This window comes from Scylla paramamosain, chromosome 12 (assembly GCF_035594125.1).
Source record: "Scylla paramamosain isolate STU-SP2022 chromosome 12, ASM3559412v1, whole genome shotgun sequence".
In the NCBI taxonomy this organism is placed as follows: Eukaryota; Metazoa; Arthropoda; class Malacostraca; order Decapoda; family Portunidae; genus Scylla; species Scylla paramamosain.
This window is the reverse complement of record NC_087162.1, coordinates 9,685,533-9,712,500: the sequence shown is the minus strand read 5'-3', so window position 1 is coordinate 9,712,500 and position 26,968 is coordinate 9,685,533. Positions and strand designations below refer to the sequence as shown.

Sequence of the window (26,968 nt, the reverse complement as noted above, 5' to 3'; positions counted from 1 at the left end):
ATGAGAATTAACCCATTACAGAGAGCATGATCCCAATCCCCATCCCACATCATTTTTTTTTGGTGCACTTTTCCTAAATGAATTTCATGGGTGCAGTTTGTATTTATCCTTACACCCTTATTAAGTCATTGATATAATTTTTTTCATGTGTTTAGATAGATCTTAGTCAGAAGTTGCAAATGATTTGAAATCAAACCATATGTGTACAGGAGAGGGACACATGGAGTGACAGTGGTGGACTTTGGGTGTCACTGCTAATTTTCCTCACCTCACTTATTCTCTGGCAAGTATTCTTAATCTGAGTCACTTATGATGCCATCTGACCCTTGTAACTTAATTTCAAGAATCACTTCACACTTGGACTTACTCTTGGATGGAAATTAGGACGACAAACTATAAGTGTCAATCATACACTACATGAGATCAGAACCCAAACCCAACAACATGCCTACTGTCTCTGAAATATAATTTGTGATAAGGTGCCAATTTACCAATGTGTCATTATGAGTCATAAAAATCATACAAACCTAATAAAATGAAGCCCTGTGTTCTGCAGGTTAAGCCATGACTTATGGGGCCAATCCATCACTCCCTCAGAGGAAGTTTACATGAATTACTATGGTAACTCATCAGTAACAAAGGGGTTAAGCTAAAGATAAAGAGTAACCTGATATTTAGTCAAACTTCACAACTTAAAAATCTTTGCATGTACAGCCCTACATAGGTACTAAAATCTTAAGATACTGACCTCCTGAGCCACAAGAGTGTCAGGTCGTCCCTCTGAGTCCTTGAGTTCAATATATGGTTTATTGTGAACCCTGTTAAGGTCTTCGTGGAGGCCATCAAGAAGAAACGCTAGCAACTCCTGGGAATCATGCTGCTGAAACCCTGTGAAGTTGCCACTGTACTTTCCTATCGTCCACTGTGAAAAGAAAATAAGAAATAAGACCACATATTATGGTGTCTGCAATTGGAAACTATTACAAAATCAATACTGCACATAAAATTAAGCACAGCAGAAGAATTATCACATGATGGCTCGTTATACATCTTTCTTACAGTAAAATGACGGGTAGATCAATTAGATAGATCAGCCACTAACCCTGAGTTTTAGAGGAGCCACAGTTCTTGCTCCTCCTGCCCACAGCTCTTGCATCAGGTTTCCATACTGCCTTGCCATGTGGCCTTTCATTCCACATGGATTATCTGGGTTAAGCTCATAAAGGTGCATGTTCTTGATGAAGTATGTTGTGAGGGGACAGGTGTTTGAGCAGCACTGAAGGGCAGCATTGAGAAAGCAAGTGTTCCCAAGGTTATTTAATCCAGTGACGCCTTTCTCTTTTATACCTGGTATATAAACAAATAAATTAGATAAATAGATGAAAATACATAAAAGCAGTGTTGATTTACTTAAAAACATAACATGAAAAAATATATTACAAATTAATCATAATGTCTAAATGTAAAGAGCATGCTTCCAATAAAAAAGTGAATAAATAAATAAATAAATAATCACACAAATAAATAAAGTGTTGATTTATTTAAAAACTTTACATAAAAAAAAAATATATATATATATATATATATATATATATATATATATATATATATATATATATATATATATATATATATATATATATATATATATATATATATATATATATAACAAATTGGCCATTACTGTCAGAATGTAAAGGGTACACTCCCACCAAATTCAATCTACAGCATGACAAAAGCTAGTTTACCTTGGCTGGACTGGGTGTGCATTACCCTGGTGGAGGTGATCTGGCTCATCTCCTCAGGCCAAGTGAGGTCCTTGTTCCGCACCTCAATCAGCACCTGGGCAAGGTCTGCCACACCTACCTCCTCCAGTGTGGCATCATCCTCTTCCAGTAAGATCATGCCAGCAGGCTGAAGAAAAAGGAGCAAGGTAATTATTTTCCAAAATGATATAATATAATGATGTATGTATTCCTTCTTTGATCAACTTTTTTCATTACACTGCAGTGAAAATATTTGCAAACCTCTTCTTATTTTCACCATATTACACTGCTTAACCAGAGGTTAACTATAGACATCAAAATGGTTGTGGATTACAGAATACAGTAAACCCTCAATATAACGAACCTCAGTTTACTGGATTTCAGATATAATGGACCCTCTGAGGCCATCAAACATTCATTTTACTTTGCAAAGTAACTGTTTGCAAATTATAGCATTTTTCAAAATTATCAAATACTTGCTTTATATTACAAACATACTAAGTCGTAAAATGCATGAGAGTTGGCTGACAAGCAGTCAACCACATATATATGAAAGGTGGTGGAATGCTTTTCTTCCACGGATTTTAGCCACACCCTCTGCAGTGACGTTACATGTGGCTAACTCTTGACTGGCTGCTGCCTGCCTCCTCTAAGACAACAGCCAATCAGGAGTTAGCCATGTGTGACATCAATGAAGAGGGTATGACAAGACTTTACAAGAGAAAAACATTGCACCATCCTTCAAAAGACTATACAACCCTTCAAAAATGCTATCCAGTCTCCTTGTCTCACTGTTCTCTAACTTTATTATGTATTATAGTATTACTTCCTGTACAGTAATAGAAGGGGAAAGAAAGGAAGAGTAAGAAACCAATACACTAATACTGTAATGAGAGAGAGAGAGAGAGAGAGAGAGAGAGAGAGAGAGAGAGAGAGAGAGAGAGAGAGAGAGAGAGAGAGAGAGAGAGAGAGAGAGAGAGAGAGAGAGTGTGTGTGTATGACTGAACAACTCCCCATAAATAACAAACGGTGTTCATTAGATGTATCATAATTAATGACCTTCAGCTATAGTGAACTTTCGGCTTAAGCGAACTACCCTTCCCCCATATATGTCTGTTATATCAAGAGTTTTCTGTATGGACAACAGCTCTACATTACTGAAACAATGCAGGATAATACATGATAAGAATAGGTTAAATATTACCAATCACCTTATTTTGTAAAAATATTATGCAGGTGAAGCAGTTTCCTTACCTCATCTCGCACATACCACAGTCTCATATCTTCAACTCTTAAACGTAATTTGGTAGCCAGGTAATCATACACCTGCCGCAAGGTTGCCAGTCGACTAAATGCAGCAAGGTAGGCTAGGTATCTCTTTGGAGAGGATGTTGATGAGTTTGGAAGGGATGTTACATAATAAGGTGCTGAATCTGAGGATAAAAGTAAAGCAAGTGCTTTTCACAATCAAACTACAAAATACCAAATGTCATCTTGCTCACAGAGGAACAAAGCCAACAGAGATAGATATACTAGGAAAATCTTGTATCATTAATAATGACATTTGTGTACATCTGGTGCAATCTTCTAAATTGCCATATTTTGTCTTTTCTCAGCTGAAAAGAATTACAGCTTAATAACCAAGACTACATTTCTTTTACCATATCTTCATCCGAAACACCTGAGTTGCTTGATAGAATTATGAGAACTTACTTAAGGCAGCAGCTCCATACCCTCCAACAACACCAACCCATGAGTTGTTGGGAGACCTGGTCTGTTGCTGCACATGACGAAAGAGTCGCAGCGTCAAGGGGTATAGCTCCAGCTCCACCTCACCACTGCATCGACCATGAATGACCTGTGGGAAATGAGTAATAAGACAAAGTCACTTATACATTATAATAATAATGTACAAAGTTTCTCAAAACTATATCAAAAGGTGACCAAAGATGCAAAATAAGATATTTCTCAGGGTGGTAGAAACCAAAGGACTTCATACAAAAGCTGCATATAACCTCAGAATCCAGCAGTTACAGTGACACAGGCCTTTAAAAACAATAATGGTGACAATTGGTTTTGCATAGGGTGATGTCAAGCCAGCTAACAATAATATAATTTACATGAGTATGAGTAACAATGAGAAATCCTGGGACATGGAAATTCACCTGTCGAGGAAGGGCAGGTGCTCCTCCATACCACTGTTGAAGGGCCTTCCACAAGGAGTCAGGAACCAATACAAAGTCCCGGCCTTGTACAAGAGGGACATTCCGTTTTAGCCTTCCACCTTCACCAGTAAGGAGTGTGACCTGTAAGGATTACCCATGTTAAGTTACCACAAATCAAAACTATTGTATCAAACATGTTGTACTGAATATAGTGACATGGAGAATAAACTTGCTAAAATGCATATAAACCAAAACTTGCCTTAGCTGTGTTTATCTCAACCAATGGTGAGTTATCAATAGCAGGAGGCCTAGAGGGCACCTGCAGGGCTCCAGGACTAGTAGCTACACGGCGAGTGAGGCGAGGAGAGTGACTAGGGCTAGATGCGCTGCTACACCTGCAACAATTTGCAAGGGTGAAAAAGTGAAGACCACTGTAAATTTTGTAAGACAATGTGATCACTTATACCTCTATTTTCCATGACTGACAACCGAATATCTCTTTAGCCATCACATTTACCACTGTCATATACATGCTACTTCTATGAATCCAAAAAATTACCTGTTTGCCTCATAATTAAATACAGACAAACTGCTTGAACTGAAATTTTTACGAGGACTAGAGGAGACAGGGCCATGCCGGGGGTGTGTCATCTGTCGAGGTCCAGACTGATCACATCGTCCAGGTGCATCATTCTCTAAGCTTGACAGTGACAATGAGTCAGCACCACCTAGGCTGGCTATACTGGTTACAAATACAGTGCTGAAATGACAATTGCAAACGTTAATCAGGATGTTGGTAACTATGTGCCTGGATAAGATCTGCATTATGTTCTTAACCTCATCTGATAAATGAATGATGATGGAGCACACTGGATTCTTGAGCATTAGTGCTTTGAAAAGTCTGGCTATCACTGCTACGCATAATAGACTAACCTGTTAACATCAGAAGCAACAGTTCCCTCTGAATTAGCAGACTTTTTCTGTAATTTTGTACGTTTCAATGAGCCACACTGTGAGTTGGCAGGTGAACTGCTGTGTGATGATGGGCTCAAGGAACTGCTCTCAGAACCTGGTGACTATAAGAGAAAGACACTAATAAAAATACACAAATGGTTAGGAATCTCATGTATTATATGCAGGTGCTTTATTTATGGTAATATTATAAATCATTAAGGGTGAAAATAGAGGAAAACTGCAAGTGCTTTATTTATGGTAATATTATAAATCATTGAGGGTGAAAATAGAGGAAAACTTCACATAAGTCTAGTGGATATTACCTGATGACTGACATAGTCATGCCACAGACCCCACCATTCCATGTTGATGATATACCAAAACTGGCCTATGGTGAGGGACTTGGCCTCAGCTCTCCGCAGCCATCCCAGCACTATTTCTCCTTCCTCAGCTCGACTGCTTGGCTTCAGCCCTAGCACAATGTGGCAAACCTAGAAGAATGAAAAATACATAATGTACAAATCAAAAAATATATCTCAACAAAATATTCATGCAGTACTCAAGTACATATCATATTCTTAATTTTTTTTCTATTATGAAAATATACTGAGGAACAAACTAAACTAACAAAAAGAAAATTGACCTGCCTGGAAGATTATATCAAGCAAGGCAGTTGAGAGAGGATTGTGAAGTGTCCACATTAAGTATTCCTCCTGAGTAATGGATCCTGAATTTGTTGGGTCATGGTGACTCAGCAAGTCCTTCACCTGCTTTTGCACATGTTCAGGGGACACACCTACACACACATCATCTGCTTGGATTGCCAAGAAAATAATTATGGTTGTTACAGAAAACAATGTCACCACGTATTGTATAATGCCTGAAATACAAAGTAGGATTGATAAAACACTGGCAAAAGAAGAATGTTGTATGCTGCATTATCTGTAAAAAACATAACAAACCACTGAGTAAAATAAACAATGACAGTTCTCAGAATACAAAAGAGTGCCAGGTCACAATGACCAATGATTTTGTCAAAGAACAGATTAGTTGAGAAAGAAAAGCAGTTTAATGTTAGTGTGCAAATAAAAAGTCAACCTACCCATCAAAGTAAATACAAAAATGCTAAGCTTTGCTCCTACCACTTCCTTTCTCCTGCTCTTCATCTCGTAGTAGCAGGAGAGCCTGAATCATGGCCGTCAGTTCATCATGGGACAGCCGACCATCTCTGTCACGGTCAAAAATTTTGAAGCAGAACTTTTGCCTCTCAGTCTGGGGACCTCGACAGGCAGCTGATATCCCACATGCCATTTCCTGTTAGAATTGTTTAAATTTGGTACATTACATTATATTTTCAAAGACATTTACCACAACTTATTATTTACATTGAAAAAGTCTTCATATTTCCTTCAATGAATTGTCAAAAAATGCAACAAACCTGACTGCAAAAAAATTAGGCTTAAATGGAAAAAAAACATGTATTACAACAGAAACTTGTACCTTGAAGTCAATGTGATTATCTCTGTTTTCATCAAAGGCATTGAAAACACCTTTTGCCAACATTGGAGGAAGTGGTGGAGAGATCATGGGAACAAGGGTATCTGGATCTAATTTTCCAGAAGGGGATGAACCCTTCAAGATCCAATACCTTTTCTCCAATTCCAAGATGTCCTTCTCTTCCACTGAAAAAAAAAAAAAAAACATAATATTCAAGAGCAAATTAAAAAGGATAAAATTTTCATCAGAAATGTAGCAACTATATATTCAAAATATGAAAATGCAGAGAGTTATGATAAAACTTTCAGTAGCTTAAGAATGCACATTAGCAACAACAAAGACATCATATGTGCAGCACTCAACTCACAATGTGTAACTCCAGCTAAAGTTTGGTAGAAGGTAGGAGTCTCCAGGTCATTGGAAAGGGAGACATGGCATGGCTCAGCCAGCAGCCAACGGGTGACAGTGGTGGCATCAGGGTGGGAGAACAGCCATTCCTTGAACTCCTCGTACGATATTCGTTCAGACTGAAATTTGTTTTTATTGTAATGATTAAAATTGTGCAATATTACTGTACAGTGCATTGTATGTATTAAGTTACCATGAAATAATTAATTACTATTCAATTAATGGATGTTCTCAGATCAGTTAAATTATGAGAAGAATTGCATACTTGACCAAAGCACTTATGGAGAATTTCAGGTGTATAGCCACCCTCAGTTGCCTGAAGCTGGCGGAGCATGTCACTCCGGACAATGTGTGTACCAGATTCATTGGCATAGAGTCCAAATATAACTGGAATATATAATTATTCAAAATCTTAAGTAATATATCCATCCTATGTTAAAAATCTATAACTAATAATTCATTTTCAATTCAGTAATAATTTTGAGACTAAAAGTCTATTAAAATAACTTACATTTTATTTTCTCTTCCTTGTTGCCACGAGTTAGAAGCACCAAACTGCATAACAGGTCTTTAAATGGTATTCCCTTTGCTGTCCCTCCACAGGCCAAAAATATTAGCTGCAATAAAAGAAAACAAATATTTTTACATATACAAGTAGTGATACATTTAAAGAAATTACCAGATATTAAAGGATTTCAAGTAGATCTGCAAAATACGGATCCTCCACTGTACCTCGGCCAACTGTAGTGGTACACCATCACCCAGGACCTCCCTGATGAAGGCCTGTTTGGTGATGGCTCCATTGAGTGTTGCTGTCCTCTTGTATGCATCTTTTAATCTGGTGAATTCCCCATCACTAACTGTAAGGAAAGATTATATCTGTGAGACATACAGTGATATACAATATCTCAAAAATTACAGACATTATATGCTGGAATAAGAGCAATCCTTTGAAATTCCATTGCACCTCCACCTACACTACATACACAACATGTTACCATGTCATTAAGCAATGATCTCTTTCCCTGACAAACTATAGCTGTTGTAGACTATACCATTTCTTACTTTATAATGAACCTAGATTTTCTGTAATACTGTAGCTAATGTAAAGCAGAATAGGTGAATGAAACCACCTACTGAGAACCTGCTTGATACCCATTTGTAATTTATTATTGTGCATCATGGGACTCAATTCTGGGTGATGATGATATGAAACAAGCTGTATGAGCCTCAAATCCTTTATTAAGAACATATTTTCTGCAGCTTTAAACAATATGACACATAGTTTTATCATCCTAAAGTTTTAGAATTGACTAAGAATGTGTATTATTTCTAAAACCTCACTTTACTGTATATACTGTGGGAAGTGGTAAACTTTCCCAAGTGACATCACTTGTATCCAGTCAGTCCGAAGGCTTTTATTGGCAACCAGGTCACAACACAACTAACTACACCTATAAAACCACAATAATGAGCATAAAGTGTTGTGATAAGCCAGAAAAGGCTGACCAAAATCCACTGAGGCCCTGATGATCATCTTGGCCCAATCAAAAACAAGTCAGAACCATATAATTATCTTAAGTATCTTCCCCGAGTTCAATCCCTGATGACCACCTCTCTTATCCAATCTAACCTACCTTCCAATAAATCTCGCAGTGCTTCCATGATGTCTCAAAGCTGCACATAACAGAAAAGCCTTCCCTGCTTCCCTTTCTGTGTCTTGTTACATGACAAATCCTTTCAAGCTGAATCTTTTTTTTTCTTTTATGTAGGAGGGACACTGACCAAGGGCAACAAAAATCCAATAAAAAAAAAATGCCCATTGAAATGCCAGTTCCATAAAAGGGTCCAAACCGGTAGTAAAAAATTGAAGGATAAGTGTCTTGAAACCTCCCTCTTGAAGGAATTCAAGTCATACAGAAGCAGGCAGGGAGTTCCAGAGTTTACCAGAGAAATGGATGAATGATTGAGAATACTGGTTAACTCTTGCATTAGAGAGGTGGACAGAATAGGGGTGAGAGAAAGAAGAAAGTCTTGTGCAGCAAGGCCGCGGGAGGAGAGGAGGCATGCAGTTAGCAAGATCAGAAGAGCAGTTAGCATATAAATAGCAGTAGAAGACAGCTAGAGATGCAACATTGTGGCGATGAGAGAGAGGCTGAAGACAGTCAGTTAGAAGAGAGGAGTTGGTGAGACGAAAAGCTTTTGATTCCACCCTGTCTAGAAGAGCAGTATGAGTGGAACCCCCCCCAGACATGTGAAGCATACTCCATACATGGACGGATAAGACCCTTGTACAGAGTGAGCAGCTGGGGGGGGTGAGAAAAACTGGCAGAGACGTCTCAGAACGCCTAACTTCATAGAAGCTGCTTTAGCTAGAGATGAGATGTGAAGTTTCCAGTTCAGATTATAAGTAAAGGACAGACCGAGGATGTTCAATGTAGAAGAGGGGGACAGTTGAGTGTCATTAAAGAAGAGGGGATAGTTATCTGGAAGCTTGTGTCGAGCTGATAGATGGAGGAATTGAGTTTTTGAGGCATTGAACAATACCAAGTTTGCTCTGCCCCAATCAGAAATTCTAGAACGATCAGAAGTCAAGTGTTCTGTGGCTTCCCTGCATGAAATGTTTACTTCCTGAAGGGTTGGACGTCAATGAAAAGACGTGGAAAAGTGCAGGGTGGTATCATCAGCGTAGGAGTGGATAAGACAAGAAGTTTGATTTAGAAGATCATTAATGAATAATAAGAAGAGAGTGGGTGACAGGACAGAACCCTGAGGAACACCACTGTTAATAGATTTAGGAGAAGAACAGTGACCGTCTACCACAGCAGCAATAGAACAGTCAGAAAGAAAACTTGAGATGAAGTTAGAGAGAAGGATAGAAGCCGTAGGAGGGTAGTTTGGAAATCAAAGCTTTGTGCCAGACTCTATCAAAAGCTTTTGATATGTCCAAGGCAACAGCAAAAGTTTCACCAAAATCTCTAAAAGAGGATGACCAAGACTCAGTAAGGAAAGCCAGAAGATCACCAGTAGAGCAGCCTTGACGGAAACCATACTGGCGATCAGATAGAAGGTTGTGAAGTGATAGATGTTTAAGAATCTTCCTGTTGAGGATAGATTAAAAAACATTAGATAGGCAGGAAATTAAGGCAATAGGATGGTAGTTTGAGGGATTAGAACGGTCACCCTTTTTAAGAACAGGCTGAATGTAGGCAAACTTCCAGCAAGAAGGAAAGATAGATGTTGACAAACAGAGCTGAAAGAGTTTGACTAGGCAAGGTGCAAGCACAGAGGCATAGTTTTGGAGAACAATAGGAGGGACCCCATCAGGTCCATAAGCCTTCCGAGGGTTTAGGCCAGCAAGGGCATGGAAAACATGATTGCGAAGAATTTTAATAGGTAGCATGAAGTAGTCAGAGGGTGGAGGAGAGGGAGGAACAAGCTCAGAATCGTCCAAGGTAGAGTTTTTAGCAAAGGTTTGAGCGAAGAGTTCAGCTTTAGAAATAGATGTGATAGCAGTGGTGCCATCTGGTTGAAATAAAGGAGGGAAAGAAGAAGAAGCAAAGTTATTGGAGATATTTTTGGCTAGATGCCAGAAGTCACGAGGGGAGTTAGATCTTGAAAGGTTTTGACACTTTCTGTTAATGAAGGAGTTTTTGGCTAGTTGGAGAACAGACACCTAGCAGCAACAAACAAAGGGATGCCCTTCAGAACAAAGCAAACAAACTTAATAGACAAGCATTTAATCAAAACCCTTAGTCTACTAATTAAAACTAATTAAAACTGACCTATAATGCCCTTTCCCAAGATGTAACTGACCCAAGATATTAAGAACACTATTATTTCATTCATTATTGCCATGTGGTTGTATACCACCATAGTAATTTCATATGGCCTGGTTATAAAGTGCCGATATAGAAATGAAGATTCATTGCATATATTCTTTCGATCTCTTGGAAACCGTGAAGATATGAAGTGCCTTGAGGTTTGGTTTGATCTGTTTGTATCAGACTAGATATCAGTTCATGTTAGGTCAAACTAATAATTGTTGAACAATGTTGTGATGGCATGGATTTTGGGCTAAAAATGTAGAAATTAAGCACAATTAGGGAGTTCAGATCTTAATAATTGCCTTTTTTTACGTTCTGCGTAGTGAAAATCTTTCTACAACGACCTCCAAACCTAATTTCACAAACAAGGAATAAGACAGCACACATAATGCAAGTTAAGGGCGAACACGTTAGTAAAGGGTACCAGATGAAAACACATAACACACCACAAAAATAAAAAAAAAATTATATCTTGTGAGGGAAGCTGAAGAAAATCGTGTCACCTTCCTTCCTTCCGCTCACCAGCAAAGAGCGAAACCTTTCCCTTACCTCTTTTCATCGCCTCCTCATAGGAGAGGGAAATCGGCTTGCTTTCCTTCCCGCCCATTTGGTCATTGCAGAGCCGCTATGTGTACAAATAATAAAGGTAAGGAGCACAAAACACGGAAGAGGCCCGTGCGCCTCGCCCCTCCGTGGCCTCGGTGTTTACTGAGGGCAACACTCCCTCCCTCCCCCTCCCCGGGGTCCGCCCTGGTGAAAATAACGACAAATATTATAATACAAGCTTTGACACTTCTCATATATATTATAGTATCAATTATAATATAATAGATTATCATAAAAAAATTAAATTTCCTCCTTCTACAGCTAAAAAACCTATTTTGTTGTAAGTAATTGAATGTTAAGAAGCATATGAGGTAAGTTTCTCTATTGTTTTAACTAAGTTGAAAATGTGATAATAATGAAACAAACTTGCACTTACTTTCACCTACCTAGGCATAAACGAATGTTATAATGTTGCTGCTCCTGAAAAGTGAAGGGGAGGAAGTGTCTGGCACTTCACCTGACGGGCTGCACCACTTCATCACTACGAGTGTGCTAGAATCAATATTAATTGCATGTAGAAAAAAAAATTGCCCTTATGATTATACTAGATCTCATATATGGTAAATGAAGTTTTCTGTATATGAAATATTTTCACATTACCTTTATTGCTGGTGCTATTCACCACCACCACTACCACCATCGTCTGCTAGGATAAGGGGTGGTCTTGTCATTCAGTATTTTCTATGAGGAGCACACTATACCATGTACCCTTCTGTGATAACGCAAGGTGTATCAGTATTTTAGTCTTACATATTTTGATATGACAATGTAATACCTAATGCCTACATATTGAAATGTGCAGACTTACAAAGAATCTCTCTCTCTCTCTCTCTCTCTCTCTCTCTCTCTCGAGAGAGAGAGAGAGAGAGAGAGAGAGAGAGAGAGAGAGAGATTTATATATATATATATATATATATATATATATATATATATATATATATATATATATATATATATATATATATATATATATATATATATTGGCTAATACCAATAATCTTCAAGTTCCATACCTAATGCCTTCATTCAGCCCCTCGGTGCATAATGTTTGTTACGTACCTCGTCCTTGAACTACATTCTCAAGGCAGAATCTAACCAGAAATGATGTCTCTCCCTTGGTGGTGGTTGCCTTAACTCCCTCCTTGGCTCCCATTCGGTGTGCGAGGAGCGGAAGTCAGTGCTCAGCAAGGTGTGCTCGAGGAGGTTTCTGGTGTTCCATGTTTAATGACGTGCCGCTGTCGGTCTGCCTGACACACTAACCTTTCTCCTAATACCAACATAGGAGCAGAATCTGGTCAGTAATTTTAGAAAGGATTGTATGGATTACATGTTACTCTTCATTTATTTTTTTCTATACTTAGCAGATGTCGAAAGCCACGTTATTTGAAAGTTTACACTTATCCTTCTTTTTCTAAAGGTGAATACCTTGGAATGGAGCAAGGAAAGAATTCTGAGTCACGTACATTTAGCTGGTTAGATAACATAATACCAGAAGTCTCAGGCCATCGTTATACAATACCTACAATTTTATGAAAGCGATTTACAGAATTTTAATTTATTTTCACCCAGAGTTAACGACGGTCCTTTGACTTATAGGAAAGAAAACCAACTTCTTGCACGGATGCGTAATAATTGATGTGAGGAAGGGTTCAATATTTGATGAAGGGCCCAAAATAGGATGCAGCGACCATCTTCCTTGCCCATGTAAAATCAGTGGAAGGTGTTACGTTCGATCAAACTTCTAGGGGATAAAAAAAAAAAAGAAAAAAAAAGAAAATTAGATGAATGATTAAATGAATAGACAGTTAACACGAAAACTACGAAAGGTGCAATTTAATGAATCAGAAACTTATTATAAAACAAACCTTTCTTTCTATCTAGTTCTATTTCATGCTTGCCATTTTCTCTTCCTTCCCTTTTCATGAATCATTTAGTTTCATTTTTCTTTGTTATCCTCCTCGTAGACGTTTCATTTAAAAGCATATAACCTCTGTTATAATGCTTAAAGGACTAATAACTTATCCCTCCGTACAATATCACCTTTTTGAAAACTAACTACATACGTTATCTACCTAAACACTATTCTAGTGGCAGGTTTATTCCATCCGTTAAACTAATCTTGCATTTTGTGACATAATCTGGAGCATTAATTCTGGAGAGGGAACGAAAGACACAGAAGAAACATTGGATGGAGAGGAGGTGAGACGGATACGTGAGGTGAAACTGAATCTTTAAGCGATGGATACTGTCGCTCCAATCTGTGTGGGGGTATATCGGTGGACGCAACAACAGCAGTACTGATAATACCCGAATGATGAAACATCGGTGATAAGATGATGGGCCTGTGAGGGAGATATGAAAGTGGTAGCTACGTATTGATAAGGGACAATGACACAACAATTAAAGTGAAGAGAGATAAATTATGTGCGTCTCATAAAGTGTGTGTGTGTGTGTGTGTGTGTGTGTGTATTGGGCAAAGTGTACGTGAGGGATCCCAGAGGATGTGACTCAGAAACTTGTCACGTGATCGGCTTATGGTCTGAGTTGGTTACTGTATTGCTTTATTGTATTAGTTAATATACACCACGACGACCACCACCACCACCACCACCACCACCACCAACAACAACAACAACAGCAACAGCAACAACAAAGAAACACGAACAAATATAAAATTGATCAGTAAAGAAAACAGATGATTATAATACATATTTTCCTTGTTACATTCCTTCCTCTTAAAAAGAAGAAAAAAAATAAAGAATGGAAGATAAATAACATTCGCAGATAAATAAGAGGTATGACGGAAAAAAGAGAGAAAAAAATAAAGTAAAATAGAGGAAGGTCGAAACACAATTATGTTTCTTTATCTTATCAGGAGAGAGCACACAATGCGAACTGATAGTGATTTTTAGAACTAGTAATTACATAGGAAGCACCTAATATGATACTCCCTCACACTCACACTTAACATTGACGCGAGGAAGTGAATTGCTTACTCAATATAGCTACTACATGATGCCAAGGAACTCGAACACTTTATCATGATGAGCTCGAGACATTAAAATTCGACACACACACACACACACACACACACACAGAGAGAGAGAGAGAGAGAGAGAGAGAGAGAGAGAGAGAGAGAGAATTCCTTGAAGCAACCCCAAAATCAGGAAGTAAATAAACCGAATGATGTAGCCAACTACGTAGATACAGTAGGTCGCTGGATGAGAGAAGAATATGCAAAGCTGACGAAATCAATGCAGTTCTTGGAATTTTCACCATGACTACCTTATATCAGGAAACAACTCACTAGTCATGTTGAAAGCTTACCTTAGTCGTGAATATAAATCAATCGAACATGATACAGTGAGGGAAATATGTAAGTTGACTATGGGAGTGAAGGCGAGAGAAAACGAGCTCTAAATGGCTTACAGAAAATAGATTTAGTGTCTTGGGTAACTATTAAATACATACAAACAGTTGGTTATACAGTATCCTTTTGTTCTTTCTAATGAAGAGAGTGTGGTTCCTAAGCCCTGTTTATACACATACACTGAAAAAATCTGAATTATATGAAGTGGATGGCCTTAAAACTATTTTTGTGGATGTCCTGAATATTTTTTTATTTATTTATTTATTTTTTTTAGGTTACTCCTTTGATCATTCTGATGTGGGGACTGTGATTCGTAAGTCCTGTATACACATATTGAAAGGTTTAGGTAATGGGAGATGGAATCTCTTAACATATATCTTTCTGAATAAGATTGTATATATTTTTTCCCTTGTTTTTTTTTTTCTACTTATAAGCTACTTGAAAATAGAAACCTATAGGTCATTTTGTAATACTCACTAAGACTTTACGCCCAAAAAATGTAGATAGAACAGCAATTATATTTAGATTTATATCGTAAACTGATATTCAAAATATATACAAATATGCAGTTGATCATATAAGTAAATAAAAGTAAGCGCACTTTGAAACTACTACTACTATTACTACTACTACTACTACTACTTTCTCCCCCCTCTCCCACCCCCCCCAAAAAAAAAAAAAAACACGTAACATCTATGACAGTCAAGTTTGAGTAAATCTATTTGTACTTCATCGTCTGATAATTTTTCTTACATCTACATCTACACTTTTCTCTATTATTTGATTATCAATAATATCCTGTCTACTACATCAGAAAAAAAAAAAAAGACGGTAGTCGACACATATGGACAATTCATAAAATCCCAAGAACTGTCAGGACGGCTAACCATTCAGGAACTGTGTATTGACGACGACCCCAGCCGCTGTACCCGTGCAGTGACACAAGACCTGATACGAGTATTGCCAACATGGTAAACCACTAAAACATGTGTTACTTCTCTATCTTGCATCGTGCTGATAACAATTTTTCTTCTCGTATTACTTGGTCTTTTGCGTCAATATACAGTGCCTTCACGTGGGCGAATCGACAGTTCCCTGTCGCAACAGATCGTCTCAGCTTGTCCCGAGTCACCCACCCTCACACCCAGGCGCCAGTCTCTTGCGCTGCCTCGTGCCACTCAGCAAGGTTGTTTGTTGCTTGTTGGTCACCACTGCAAAACATCTAGGTTAGCAACAATACAATGGAATCAGTCCGTAACCAAACAAACCTAAAGATAACAGTAAATGGTACATGTCTGAAGGGGATGGGTAGAGGAGAATTTGGAGGAGTCGAAGGAGGAGGAGGAGGAGAATGCGGAGGAGGGGAAGGAAACAAGAAAGAAGGGAGAAGAGATGTGGCGTGCAGTCTGCCTCAAGTTGTTTGAGCAGCGGCCACGCGGAACATAGAGAGGGAGGCTAATGGCTTGTGTCAACAGCCTGGACTCAGGGCCAGCGGCGACACCCCCAACTTGTTAAGGAGGAGCAGGGACGTCACACGGGGACATTATGCTGCTCCATGGCTGCGAGGGATGTGAAGGTCGTTGCCAGCAGCACAATGGGCTCACTGGAGATCAGTGTTGGAAAATAACGTGGAAGTAAAGGAGGAATATGAAAGTGATGGGAAGGTAAAGTTTGAAGTTGTTGAGGAACTTTCACACCCTTGCTTTGCCTCGAGGGAATATCAATGAAGTCATGTTCTCAAAGAAGGCCCTCAAACATGAAGCTGAAAATGATAAAGGAATTATTTGTAGGATAAGGAATATTATGTAAGTTACAACATTACTGCTGTTTTGTTTAGATAATTTAGATAACTTAAGTGTTTTCATAAGCTTCCCAGACTGAAATATTGAGTAAAATTAATGTCTGTGTGTGTGTGTGTGTGTGTGTGTGTGTGTGTGTGTGTTCAGACCTCAAAGGATGCACATAATCGGAAATCGGTTGACAACATTTCTTAGAAGATCTTTTTAGTATCTATAAAAGCAAATCCTGAGATCCACTTACGCTTTGAATCAAAATATACGTAGCCACATTCGCTTGCACGAAATGTTTATGGCTTTACAAAAACATCATCAACCAGGCATTCAAACCTTCCCTCAAGACCCTTTCTTCATATGCCCTCTCCAAGCTTCCCCTCCCTCTCTTCCATCGTCTCTGCACCCACGGCAGAAAACTCTCCCAAACCACCGCTTTTCTCGCCCCTTTCCTTCCCTTCTCTCCCTCACGTCCTCCTCTGGTCCCTCCCGTTCGCCTCTCCCCTCCTTTTCTCCACCTCGAGCTGAGCGTCTGCCGATGACAGTACAACATAACTCCTCTTGATGACCGGAGGCGTTTTCGGGCCGAGAAGCAAAACAGCCCAACTTTCGCTCCCTTCCTCCACCTACGCCTCCTCCTCCTCCGTGCGCCGCCAGCAGAAATGGAGGTTGCATTTTATCATTTTTACTAATTTTTCCTCCTCCTCCCTGTTTATATTTTTTTTAAAGACAATTCTATTTCTACGGAGAGGGAGGGAGGCTGTAGCTGCGGGTATGTTTTGGTGGACGTGGGGACTCCTGATGCAGCTGAGGGAGGGAGCGTCTGGTAGGGGAAGGAGGAGGGAGGGAAAGGAAGGGAGAAGGACGGAAAACACGGCACAGTTGTTATTTGTGTGATGTATTTTGTACTGATTGCGACAAATGTTTTATTGCTCTTGTATATTGTGGCTGTAAGGTGATGTAATGACGACAACGGTGACGACGACGACAATCAACCACAACTACAACCACAACAGCAACTACTACTACTACTACACTACTACTACTACTACTACTACTACTACTACTACTACTACTACTACTACTACTACTACTACTACTAACAAGATAACTAATGCAACAACAACAACAACAATATTAATAACAACAACAACAACAACATCACCATCACTATTTGAAACTAAGAAGCAATTGGTTCTCGAGCAACGTGAGTCATCCCAGGGGAAACAAATGAGGCCTTTTGACGCCAAGTGTTTAGTGCGCCATTATATCGGCCTGCCTTTCTTCCCTCCTTCCTCCTCTTCCTTCCCTTCCTCACGCTCCCTCCATCCCTCAAATCATCTCCCCTCTTCCTTTTCCTCTCCCGTCTCTCCTCCCTTCTCTCATCCAAGACATCACGGGTTTATATATATATATATATATATATATATATATATATATATATATATATATATATATATATATATATATATATATATATATATATATATATATATAAACGCATAATTTTCAGTTCATGGAGGCTTTCGTTCAGTCTGCTTTGGCTTAGACGTGATTTCAGTCAAAGTTATAATTACTTGTGTAGCAATTTACATGTAGCAGTTTTCATGGTATAGTTTCCTGGAGCTAGATTTATATTGACTGACTGACTGACTGACTCATTGACTTTTAGGAATCGTTGGCAGTAGAGGACCTACGGTCTCTCTCTCTCTCTCTCTCTCTCTCTCTCTCTCTCTCTCTCTCTCTCTCTCTCTCTCTCTCTCTCTCTCTCTCTCTCTCTCTCTCTTTCCAACGCAGACTTTGAAAAATACAATAAACTCTCTTATTTCCATATTTTTCATTCTCTCCCTTTTTTTCCCTTCTCCCTCCTCCTCCTCCTGTCCTCTCTCCTCTCTTTCCTCTCTCCCGACCCTCCCATTCCATTTGTCTTCATTTAGCTCCAGTTATTCAAGCCCTTCCCCTCCTCCTCATCTGCCCTTCCAGCTAACAAGCAAACAATCAATTAGGAAACAAACGATCAGATACATTGGAGAGAGAGAGAGAGAGAGAGAGAGAGAGAGAGAGAGAGAGAGAGAGAGAGAGAGAGAGAGAGAGAGAGAGAGAGGTTGTGAATGATTGTTGATCTTTACTTCAGTTCCTCCATGCATAAGTGCCTCTGGAATTTCTCTCGGCACTCTACTGTTTTGTAATCTTTTCCTTATTACTATTTTTTTTTCTTTTCAGTCCTACATCACCTGCGGACTTTGTTCCCAGAGGCTTGAAAGGGCGGTCTGTTTACATAAGCGACCTGTTGAGTCTTGTTCTAGAGACTCAGGTCTTTTCGTTGTAGTGACAGGACAGTCAAGGGCGGACATATTTTTTCATTCACATCTTGGCGTCTTGAATGAATGCTTTTCTCTCCTATTGCATGACAACTTATGAAACAAAGCCAATTCATGATGCACGAGAAAAGAAAAGAGCTATTAATCTGATCATAGGTATTTATGAGGATAGTTTTTAGGACCAGCTCTCTCTTTCTCTCTTAAAGTTTCTCTCTGTGATTGTGGCAGAATAGGGAAGAACAAATAAGGAGGAGGAAAGAGGCGAAAGGAAAGGACAGGAGTAAAAGAGTGTGAGGAAAGGGAAAGACGAGTAAGGGAATGAAGGAAGGGAAGAAAGGGAGATGAGAGCAGTTCCCTTACTCTTTTTTTTTTTTCTTCTCTCTCTCTCTCTCTCTCTCTCTCTCTCTCTCTCTCTCTCTCTCTCTCTACATCGTTACTCACTCCCCTCTTCCTCCATACTTCCGCCCTCTTTCTCTTCTCCCCCTAGAATCATCAAATCCCTCCTTCCATCGTTCCTTCTTTCCCTCCTTCCCTTTTGTTGCTTTTATGATCCTCCTCCTCCTGCTTCTTCTCTTCTTTCTTCCTCCCTTTCCTTCTCGTTCTCTTCCTCCTCCTTTTCCTACCCAGCCGTCTATGATAAAACTTTTCTCTTATTTAATTATAACAGAAAATGCCTGTTTCTTTCATACATTCTCTCTCTCTCTCTCTCTCTCTCTCTCTCTCTCTCTCTCTCTCTCTCTCTCTCTCTCTCTCTCTCTCTCCCTCTTTCTCTCTCAGCAATCATCATAATTCTCTTGTGTTTGTCTTTCGGCGTTCCTTCCTTCTGGTTCTCTCTCCCCTTTCTTTTTATTTGTTTCACTCACATTCACTTTCATTCTCTTCTTTCCTTGAGTTTTGCCAGTAGTAGTAGTAGTAGTATCTCTCTCTCTCTCTCTCTCTCTCTCTCTCTCTCTCTCTCTCTCTCTCTCTCTCTCTCTCTCTCTCTCTATATATATATATATATATATATATATATATATATATATATATATATATATATATATATATATTCTTTGTTTTTCAATACCAGAGAGAGTTTTTGAGTGAAGTACCAATAATAGTAGTAGCAGTATTATTATTATTATTATTATTATTATTATTATTATTATTATTATTATTATTATTATTATTATTATTATTATTAGTAGTAGTAGTAGTAGTAGTAGTAGTAGCAGCAGCAGCAGTAGTAGACAAAAACATTGATAAATGTTTCGTATATAAATTCTTTCTTTTTCAACACCGCAGAAACAGTTTTCCTGAGTGAGTCACCGGTAACGAACTAAATAAACCTCTGACGAAGACCAACAATCAGGAACAAATTGTCGCTGCAATGGGGCAAGAATGGCTCGTCCCTACCGCTGGTCATACTGAGGGGAAGAAAATCCACCACCACCACCACCACCACCACCTTTTGCCGCAAACTGGCCCGTATTCTGAAAAGCTTTGCTCTCTGACTATTTTCAGAGGCCATATATATGATTAGCTGGGTTTTCAAGGATGTTTCTCCTGTTAATAGTGTAGATTTTTTGTTAATCTGCCAGTGGAATCGCATAAACACCCTTAGAAATCCGTGTGACTTCAACTAGAGCCTTTTGGAAGTAGTGAAGATGTGGGCAGAAATGTTTCAGAAAATGGTCCACACAGTGAAAAGGGAGTGGCCGGAGGAGTGGGGTTCTGTCAAAACACTCAAGGTGCAAGACACTTTTACACTTTTCTAGTCGAACCATGATAATCACCAAGGCCAGAGTGAATTTTCGTCAGCTTAGTTGTTCCACCGCTATGATCCTTTAAACATGACGGAGATGATAATGTCAGTGGTGCTTAGACTAGTGAATAAATCAACTTATCCTTTTTTCTTGTCAGTCGATAAAAAAAAAAGAAAAAAGATGCTCTGGATGATAGTTCGTGTGTGTGTGTGTGTGTGTGTGTGTGTGTGTGTGTGTGTGTGTGTGTGTGTGTGTGTGTGTGTGTGTGTGTGTGTGTGTGTGTGTGTATGCTCACGTAATTTACTCTGTAGAGTTTTTTCTTGCTTTGAGCTTGTTTTGTAAGTATAGAACATGTAACATTTTTAAAAACTTTAAATTATAATTTTCTTCTATAACAATATGAATGAAAGACGCATATATTTAAGAACATAAAAGCAATGAAAGTTTATCAGGTATAAATTAGGAAAATAAACGTGAAAATAGCATGCTTTATAATATCAGAAACTGTCCTGAATATGTCAATACTGGTAAGCTGCGATGAACATAAAAGATAATCTTGATGTATGATCGGTGCGACTAGGAAATACCAAAGAAAGATAAGAAACGTGTCATTTCCTCATGTTCGAAAACCTACGTCACTCGAGAGACACTGAAATACTGGTAGAAGGTTCCAGACCTGAACAGAGGGCGGCGTCTCTGTATCACATGGAAGACTGTCAACTCCACTTAGGTGACACCACGTACTGGCTTCACCCATTCCCTTTAGTTTCTTCAGCTCTCATGTGTCCTCCGTGCGATAATTTTTAATACGCTGTGGGAATTCTAACCCGCTCTCAATGACAACCTGGGTGGCGGTGCTCAATGCGGCACTGGAACAAGACACAGTTAACAAAGGGCAGGGAGGCCTGCAGCAAGACATTGGAAGTGCATTTCCTGCCCCATTGTTTGCGGATCCCGTTGGTGGGGAGTGGAAGACAGGACGTGTAGGCTTGGGCGTCACTATGTTGATGACTGCGAAAATTCTCAGCTCCGATTATGACGAATATATGTTAATGTAGATTTTTCAAATGATACACATATGCTTCGTTAAATTTATGGGCCAGTTGTGGACTATAGTATCTACTGGACTAGGACTGATATGTATTGCACACACACACACACACACACACACACAGTGAAGCTCTAGTCTGCATAGTGTTCTGTGTTCACCGGTCATCCTCCACCTGTGTCGTTGCCTAAGCCTTCATCTCTGTGTGTTAATTTTTCAGCTGTCTGCCTTTCATCCTCCAAATAGCCACTTTCTCGGTCGGATGATTTTTCCACCTGTCTACCATCCAGCTACCACTTGTCCACCTGCCCGGCTGATGGTGAATAAAATTATCCAACATTATCATGATGAATATTGACGGTAACGGTTGGTGAAATGATAGTCATGGTGCAGTGAAGTAACGAGAAGCACTTCCAGTATGCAAGAAATAAAATACACTAAATACACTAAAAACACACTGGAATATCGGCTCTACTTAGGTTACGTCGACGAGAACCTTAAAAATACAGCAAATACACTTAAATTAGACTTAAATTAGATTACATAAACGAGAATCTTGAAAATACAGTGAATATACTACAAATACACTTAATACAGATTCTACTTAGGTTACTTCCACGAAAAACCTTTATTTTTCATCACAACATCAGTCCAGCATAAGATTCCGTTGAGGCACACTGATGACACTTCGCCGAAAGCTCAGTCACGCAACACCCAGGGAGGAGAGCTCGCTTGACTGCCCCTTCTGCTGTGTTCGGCGAGCATGAGCATGAGCCCGGTAGTGTGCGTGAACGAGTGCGAGAACGTGCGTGGCCTCAAGGGGAGCGCGAGAGGCCTGGAGAGGGAGTATGAGGAGCCTCTTGGGGGATGTGAGGCACTTAAGAGTCGACGTGAAAGTGGGAGTAATGTGGCGTTTGGAGTGCTCGCTAGGGATTAGTGTGGCGAGGGTCCGCGTGCAGCCGGCGGGAAAATGACGATATTTGGCGAGGGTGTTGGGTGCTGCGGGATTCCTGCTTCAGTTTCCCCGTCCCTGTTCTTCTGTATTTTGGTCACCTTTTTTTTTTTTTTTTCTTTCTCCAAATGTAAACTTTTCTTTGAAGTTTTGTGATTTTTCTTGTCTCTTCTGTCTTGAAAGTATGAGGGATAGAGAGAGAGAGAGAGAGAGAGAGAGAGAGAGAGAGAGAGAGAGAGAGAGAGAGAGAGAGCTACGTACATACATAATCTCGTAGTGTAATCGCAGTGAGCCGGAAAGATAGGCGGTTACAACCTATGTAACATAATTTTTGTCCTTGACAAGCAAGTGTTATTTTCCAACTCTTTTCATTGTAAAACAATAGAAAATTTCCATTATTCCTGTCAAACTTTGCTTTTGTGGCTTTTAGAATGATTTTTTGCCTCAAAATAACAAAATTTAACCATTTTCACCATTTTTGGAGAGAAAACAGAAAACATAAATTCAAATGATTCAAAGATTTCTTTTAAAATTTCTGAAACTAATTTCTAGGATCAAAAATGATTTTCTTTATTTGCGTGAATACAACAAATCATTTTCACGCATGAGCTCCCAAATGTAGTCTCCTATCATGTTTTCATTGAAGGATCTCTGATATATCTGTTCAAAGTTCATTATAGCTTATTGGAAGAGCTCCCCTTGTTCCTCTGAATATGCTCCCATATTCTCCTTGAAGTTGTGGAGGTGAGCATCTAGGATATGGACCTTCAAGGACATTCTGCAGAACATCTCACTATAGCTTTTCACTAAAGCTTCAACCAGTTCCATATAATTATCAGCTTTGTTGTTGCCAAGAAAGCTCTGTACTACAGCAATGAAACATAATTTTCCTTACTTGTGTTCCAATGAAGACACCAGCTTTCACCTTTGCCTCTGAAAGCTTAGAAAAGAAGTCTTGAAGATATTTGAAGGCAGCAGACTTCTTGTCAAGAACTGTTTCATGAGACCCAGTTTGAGGAAACAAAACCTTTTAAGGATTCACCAATGGCTCATGTTTGATATTGTGTGCTCCCACTGTAGTGTCAGTTCTTGGAGGCCAGTGCTTTTTCTGGTAATGTGCTGCTCTGTCTCTACTGTCCCACGGACAAATGATTTAAAGATTCTTGGTAAAACCTCCTTGCAGTCCCATCAAGAAAGCCACCATCTTGAAGTTTCCAATAACTTCCCAGTCATACTTGTTGTAGTTCAAAGTTTCCAGTAGAAGCTTTACACTGCTGTAGTCTTCCTTAAGATGCACAGAAAGAGCAAGAGGCAGAGATGGATACTTGTCTCCATTGCGCAAAAGTACAGCTTTCAGGCTTTTGGAGGAGCTGTCAATGAAGAGTCTCCATTCATCTACATTGCAAGAAATTCCAATAGCATCAGACAAGCCTGATACATCATTGCAGTAGCATAGACTGTCCTCCTTTGCAAGGAAGCTGGATAAATGTTTGTGACGTTTTCTTTGGCTGGTCACTTGCACACTGTCAAGTAAATCCCATTCCGTCAGCTTTAAAATCAAAAGCTCACTATTTGACTTTGTCAAACCAAGATCTCTGATGAGGTCACTGAGGTCTCTTTGGCTTGGGTAGTAAGGATTCCTCTCAACTACAACTGTATCTGTGATATCAGTCTTCCTCTCTGTTTAGCTCATCTTCTGACTTGCTGCTTTTTTCTGATAGTTGACTTCTTTCTGGAGGAGCTGGTACAAGAAGATCAGCATTGTGTGGTACTGGTGCAACGGAACATGGAATGTCTGAATAGAAAAGAGCAGGTGCATTTTTCCCAGATCGATGTTTGGAAGGATCCACCATGCAGAAAAAGAAAACAAAAAAAAATAATTTGAGTGATCAGTAGGTTCACGCCATATTCTAAGAATAGTAAATTTCACGGCTCTGTCTTCCCCTCTATACCATCCTGGAAAAGAACAACAGTACGAGTTTCTGTTAAACTCATTTTATTTTCATTCTTAATTTTGTTATTATTTATTATAACTTCTTAATTCTGTTAAACTTATTTAATTTTTATTCTTAATTCTTAATTGGATTTTACTCTTGAAAAAATAACAGCTATTTTACCTTCTAGTGTTTTCTTACAATGCTCACAAGCAAAATGAGGTGCCCAGGTCTTGCCTTGGTCCCCAACTGCACAGCAAAATATGCGTTGTAAGCTTCACACATTTTTCCAGATGCTGTCACAGAGAACTTGTTTGCTCTTGTCTTGATGAATTGACCACATATGTAGCAGAATGCATCTGGAGAATGATTGCAGCCTCTTGATGCCATTTTGCCACTTGTGATGTGTCTTCTCAAGCAGCCAAAGCAGAACTGACTGGTGGTCTGCAAGCCCCTACTTTTATATTGTCAAGCAGTACTCTAGAATATTCTTAGTCTCTTTAGAATGTGTTCCAAAATGTTCTCAGTCTTTCTAGAATATTCTTAAACTTACTTTAGAATATTCTGAATCATTCTAGAAAATTCTTGTAAATTCTAGAAATTCTTGATACTTCTACATATTTCAACTGCAATCTAGAAAATAATCTATAAATTTTCTGGAAATGTTTACATTAAATAGAATGTTTCAAAATGTTCTAGAAACTTCTAAAGGTGTCTGGTAGAACATTCTGGAAGATTTGAGAAGATTTCTGAAATGTAAGGAAATTCTTTTCAATGAGAATTTTTTTGCTAGATCTGGTCAGTTCAAGAATGATCTTATTAAAATAAAAAATCTTTAGAACACTTTATATTCTTTCTTTTGTTATCTTAATTTATTTGCAGCATTTCGAAAGCAATTAGATAAACAACTGAGATTTTGCAGCCAACAGTAACCCATACTATAATGAAATAAGGCAAACATGTAAATTCATTGTTCTAACCACAAAAGCAAATCAAAATAATTTTTTTCCTATTTTGTTTAGATGGAAATAACTGGAAAATTATGGTTTGGCGACAAGGATAAGACAAAAGTTAAATTTTGTTACATGGTAAATTATCAGTACCATAATAGAGCCGTGGTGGTGGTGGTGGTGGTGGTGGTGGTGGTGGTGGTGGTGGTGGTGGTGGTGGTGGTAGTAGTAGTAGTAGTAGTAGTAGTAGTAGTAGTAATGATAAGGAGGTCTTAAAACATGTGAACAATTTAATAAACAAAACCTTACCTATACTTGAATACTTGATATCTCGTACTACACCCTTCATACCTAGCGTCAGTACAAAAAAACAGGTTATGGCAAGCAAAAAACCTACCCTACAGTCTCATCTTCTGCACAACTTCCCTCGGCAGTGAGAAGAACTAGTTACGGATTCTCAAGAAATAAAAAATGGGGGGAAGGTTTGGGGCGAATAATCTTTCCACTAAAATGATTCATCGAAGTGTTAGTGACTATAAAGCAATGTAGAGTTGAGAGAGAGAGAGAGAGAGAGAGAGAGAGAGAGAGAGAGAGAGAGAGAGAGAGAGAGAGAGAGAGAGAGAGAGAGAGAGAGAGAGAATGGAAGAATCGATTGATGATGGAAGGAGGAAAAGAATAAATGTAGGAATGGAAGCAGAGATTGAAATAAGTTGATGAAGGAAAAAAGAGGAAAGAATAAACGTTACAAAGAAGAGACGGGAATAAACTGATGAAAGAAGAACGAAAGAATAAAATTAGTGTAGGTATTTTTTTTTTTTTTTTTTTTTTTATGTAGGAAGGATACTGGCCAAGGGCAACAAAAATCTAATAAAAAAAAAATGCCCACTGAAATGCCAGTCCCTAAAAGGGTCAAAGCAGTGGTCAAAAATTGGTGGATAAGTGTCTTGAAACCTCCCTCTTGAAGGAATTCAAGTCATAGGAAGGTGGAAATACAGAAGCAGGCAAGGAGTTCCAGAGTTTACCAGAGAAAGGGATGAATGATTGAGAATACTGGTTAACTCTTGCGTTAGAGAGGTGGACAGAATAGGAGTGAGAGAAAGAAGAAAGTCTTGTGCAGCGAGGCCGCGGAAGGAGGGGAGGCATGCAGTTAGCAAGATCAGAAGAGCAGTTAGCATGAAAATAGCGGTAGAAGACAGCTAGAGATGCAACATTGCGGCGGTGAGAGAGAGGCTGAAGACAGTCAGTTAGAGGAGAGGAGTTGATGAGACGAAAAGCTTTTGATTCCACCCTGTCTAGAACAGCAGTATGAGTGGAACCCCCCCAGACATGTGAAGCATACTCCATACATGGACGGATAAGGCCCTTGTACAGAGTTAGCAGCTGGGGGGGTGAGAAAAACTGGCGGAGACGTCTCAGAACACCTAACTTCATAGAAGCTGTTTTAGCTAGAGATGAGATGTGAAGTTTCCAGTTCAGATTATAAGTAAAGGACAGACCGAGGATGTTCAGTGTAGAAGAGGGGGACAGTTGAGTGTCATTGAAGAAGAGGGGATAGTTGTCTGGAAGATTGTGTCGAGTTGATAGATGGAGGAATTGAGTTTTTGAGGCATTGAACAATACCAAGTTTGCTCTGCC

At 39.1% G+C, this 26,968-nt stretch overlaps 1 protein-coding gene and 1 long non-coding RNA gene across 3 annotated transcripts in view; one reads left to right on the top strand and one right to left on the bottom strand.

The window, feature by feature from the left end:
• Positions 1 to 11,910, bottom strand: part of LOC135105670 (ubiquitin carboxyl-terminal hydrolase 32-like) — a 26,555-nt gene extending 14,645 nt beyond the window's left edge. The window contains exons 1-20 of one of the 2 annotated variants that reach the window (XM_064014058.1): positions 11,824 to 11,910; positions 11,610 to 11,715; positions 11,167 to 11,367; positions 7,523 to 7,650; positions 7,302 to 7,407; positions 7,056 to 7,177; positions 6,750 to 6,909; positions 6,386 to 6,567; positions 6,028 to 6,199; positions 5,533 to 5,699; positions 5,209 to 5,376; positions 4,865 to 5,007; positions 4,491 to 4,691; positions 4,191 to 4,326; positions 3,932 to 4,072; positions 3,480 to 3,624; positions 3,021 to 3,199; positions 1,749 to 1,914; positions 1,103 to 1,347; positions 749 to 922 (exon numbers count right to left, since the gene is read on the bottom strand). In XM_064014058.1, the coding sequence (XP_063870128.1) occupies positions 749 to 922; positions 1,103 to 1,347; positions 1,749 to 1,914; positions 3,021 to 3,199; positions 3,480 to 3,624; positions 3,932 to 4,072; positions 4,191 to 4,326; positions 4,491 to 4,691; positions 4,865 to 5,007; positions 5,209 to 5,376; positions 5,533 to 5,699; positions 6,028 to 6,199; positions 6,386 to 6,567; positions 6,750 to 6,909; positions 7,056 to 7,177; positions 7,302 to 7,407; positions 7,523 to 7,650; positions 11,167 to 11,224 (2,793 nt within the window). In that variant the 5' untranslated portion in view covers positions 11,225 to 11,367; positions 11,610 to 11,715; positions 11,824 to 11,910. The remainder of the gene's footprint in view (positions 1 to 748; positions 923 to 1,102; positions 1,348 to 1,748; positions 1,915 to 3,020; positions 3,200 to 3,479; positions 3,625 to 3,931; positions 4,073 to 4,190; positions 4,327 to 4,490; positions 4,692 to 4,864; positions 5,008 to 5,208; positions 5,377 to 5,532; positions 5,700 to 6,027; positions 6,200 to 6,385; positions 6,568 to 6,749; positions 6,910 to 7,055; positions 7,178 to 7,301; positions 7,408 to 7,522; positions 7,651 to 11,166; positions 11,368 to 11,609; positions 11,716 to 11,823) is intronic. The other variant, XM_064014059.1, reaches the window with a different exon arrangement.
• A 344-nt stretch (positions 11,911 to 12,254) lies between these two features.
• LOC135105424 (uncharacterized) lies at positions 12,255 to 22,622 on the top strand. The gene is made up of 2 exons (XR_010270831.1): positions 12,255 to 12,517; positions 19,989 to 22,622. It is a non-coding gene; the product is annotated as an uncharacterized LOC135105424 (long non-coding RNA).
• Positions 22,623 to 26,968: the final 4,346 nt, after the last annotated feature.